The following is a 3,021-nucleotide window of genomic DNA, read 5'->3' as shown; positions in this document are numbered from 1 at the left end:
GATTCATCACTATACAAATGCAACTCTAACTCGATACACAACTTACTTATTACTCAACAGAACAAATCAGACACTATATGAATCTCAGATGTCACAAATCTTCTTATAAAACCCAAAACTTAATACAAGAAAGCAATGATAGATATTTAGCTATACGTTGTATGTGTGTATGCTTAAAAATAGAAGATCATAGAAAAAACTGAGTCTCTGATCTTACGAACCCTGTCCCTGGGTATGTTTCTGATGCCGTTCGCTTTGGCTTTGCCGCTGAGTCACATACGTAACAGCTCTATACATATCCGAACATGAATATGCAACCTCGGACATTGCCTGAAAAAGCTCAGGAAGGCGAGTTCGAAGACTAGCCAATGACTTTTCTCTAACTTGTTGGCTTTGTCTGTGGTAAGCTTCTTCTTCTTCTTCCAACCTCTTCTTAATTTGTTCTACATTGAATTGCCTCACAACGACCTCGTCTTTGTGATCGTTATCCGCTTCTGACCCATCCGGATTCATCCCCTCCGGTCCTCTTTTCTGCATGTATTTATAGTACCAATCCTCAAACTGTCTGATTTTTCTTCCTAGTTCTTTTCTTGTCTCTTCACATTTGTTTCTGAGATTTATCTCATCTTCTTGCTGCTGCATTATCGTGCTTATAACCGCTGCAAAATTGATTATGGCAGTTCTCGCCATTTCGTCAGGGATTTTATCTAAACGATCATACCAAACGGTGAGGAGTTTTTGGATTGCGGGATTGGGAACTCGAGGAGGCGAAGATACTTTCTCCTTGAGTGTGCTTTCGATAGGTATGAGATTTAGCTTTATCCATCCGGCAAGCGCTTTTATGTATTCTTTCTGATGATCTATCATCCTGCAAAACTGTGTGTGCCATTCTTGAACCACCGCCAAGAGCTGGATAGTACGTTCGTGATGATGATCATTTGTTTCTTTCACAGTTTGCGAAACGTCTAGAGATCTCAAAACCTTTGAGATCTCAGCTTGTCTTTGATGATGCTTTTGCATCATTTCCCACATCTTCCCCATTCTGCAAAACAAATTCCATAAAAAATTCAATTTCTTTTCTTTCTAAACCATTATCAAAAACAAATACACCAAGAAGTGAAACTTACGCGTCGACAAGGTGAAGGAGCTTTAAGTATAGTTGTTCATCCCGAAGACGATTGATTTCTGAAACTGTGGAGTCCATGGATTGCATATCAACTATGTATCTTGTATGCAAATGACTAACTGCTGCTTTGGCTCTCTCTAATGAATCCGAGTGACCACCTCGTTTCTTCACCCGATTCAAATGAGCAACCTTTTTCTGGTACTCGATTTTCATGAGTTCACCAGCCTATATATCCAACAAAAGTTCATCCCAAAATCAGACTTCCAAAAGAAACAAACATCATCTTTGCTAACTCATAACTTACCAAAAACAATCAAAGAGACATATATCAAGTTCACAAACATAGAAACGAGAATCTTTCCTCAAAAAGTTAAAAATCTTTTAGCAACATTAAACAAGCACAAGCATTTGAAAGAGACAAGTTTGATAATGGTTACCTTGACTTCGTCGTAGAGCTTCTTTTCCCATGCTAACAATTTGTCAAGAATAGTAGCATGAGTTTCATTTTCTTCCAAATCGACATCATCTTTCCCATCATCAGCATTTGGTATACCTCTAAACGATCTATTCCATGTAATTACACGCATCACTCTAGCAGAGTGATCAATATGTCCTGCCACAACAACACACCAACTAGTATTTTAGCTAATCACCAATGGAAGATCATACGGAGAAATTACAAAACTGGTGGTTGAATCAAATTTACCTCGGTTATCTGCAAAATTAGAATGGTAATGGAGCCTAGTAGCTTCAAGCATCTTAGAAACCTCATGAGCACTTTCAGAAGCTTTCAAGAAACTATCATCAAGCTCATTGAATACATTCCCCAAATTCGTCGTCCCCGGCATTCTCATTCCTCTCCTCTCTCCGACCATCCCCATCACTTTACTCTTCTTCACCCCTCTCAAATTAGTAACTTTTTCCAATTCAACAACACTCACTTCCTCCACTCTTTTTGGTCTTTCCTCCACCGGAGGAGCTTTCCGTTCATCCACGGCCTCCACCGCCTCCTCTTCTTCTTCCTCTTCATCATCATCATCGTCATCGTCATCATCATCATCTTCTTCTTCCTCTGTGACTGGTGAACGTGGTTGAGGAGGGAGAGGTTTTGCAACCTGTGGTTGTGGAGGAGTGTCTTCTAATGTGGTTCCAGGCATAGTCTCAACATTAGGGAAGAAGTAATCGTAGAAAGGTTGCTGCTGCTGTTGTTGATGCTGCTGCAGACGTGGCGGAGGAGTTGGCCGTGAATTCGCCGCCGGAGGAGGTGGCGGCGCCTTCTCCTCCAGGTGATGATGTTGATGATCATCAATCGTATTCCTCGTTCTAGTACTACTACTACCTCCACGGCTCTTCGATTTCCTAATCAAACGGTCACGATTCTCCTCCACTTCGGAGTCATCATCATCATCATCATCATCATCGTCGTCATCGTGATCTAGGGCACCGTCTTCTTCAATTCCGTTGAGACCGTTCCCAGAAGGACCACCACCGGATCTACCGTTCATCTCCGGCATAGTAGCAGCACGTTGAAGAGGAAGCGGAGGTGGAGGAGGAGGAGGAGGAAGAGTATCAGGAATCGGCTCGGCGGAGGAAGAAGAAGAAGGAGCGGGGGGATTAGAAACGGCGGCGACGGAAGTAGGAGGAGGAGGAGAAACAGCGGTGGGAAGGGAGGAAGTAGAAGCGATAGCAGCAGCTGAGGCGGATGAGGAGTGATGATTAGAGACTAAGAATTCGCCGTGGGAGTAATCGGAGAGAGCAGCTCCGGTGTTTTTAAGAGCCATGGCGTAAGCAGAGTGAGCGGCGGCGAAAGCGTTACGAGCTGTTACGGCATCTTTCATTAATTGTTTTCGTTCTTTGCAACGTGTCACTGCTTCTTCGTTCTCGATCTTTGACTG

At 42.9% G+C, this 3,021-nt stretch overlaps 1 protein-coding gene across 2 annotated transcripts in view; it reads right to left on the bottom strand.

Moving 5' to 3' along the window:
- The window catches only part of LOC104778154, a 4,417-nt gene that overhangs the window by 586 nt on the left and 810 nt on the right, over positions 1-3,021 (bottom strand). The window contains exons 2-5 of one of the 2 annotated variants that reach the window (XM_019243948.1): positions 1,833-3,012; positions 1,564-1,739; positions 1,128-1,351; positions 458-1,042 (exon numbers count right to left, since the gene is read on the bottom strand). In XM_019243948.1, the coding sequence (XP_019099493.1) occupies positions 458-1,042; positions 1,128-1,351; positions 1,564-1,739; positions 1,833-3,012 (2,165 nt within the window). Of the gene's footprint in view, positions 1-26; positions 1,043-1,127; positions 1,352-1,563; positions 1,740-1,832; positions 3,013-3,021 lie in introns of those variants that run through there. The other variant, XM_010502529.2, reaches the window with a different exon arrangement.

This window comes from Camelina sativa, chromosome 3 (assembly GCF_000633955.1).
Source record: "Camelina sativa cultivar DH55 chromosome 3, Cs, whole genome shotgun sequence".
NCBI classification, from domain to species: domain Eukaryota; kingdom Viridiplantae; phylum Streptophyta; class Magnoliopsida; order Brassicales; family Brassicaceae; genus Camelina; species Camelina sativa.
This window is presented reverse-complemented; position numbering and strand designations above follow the sequence as displayed.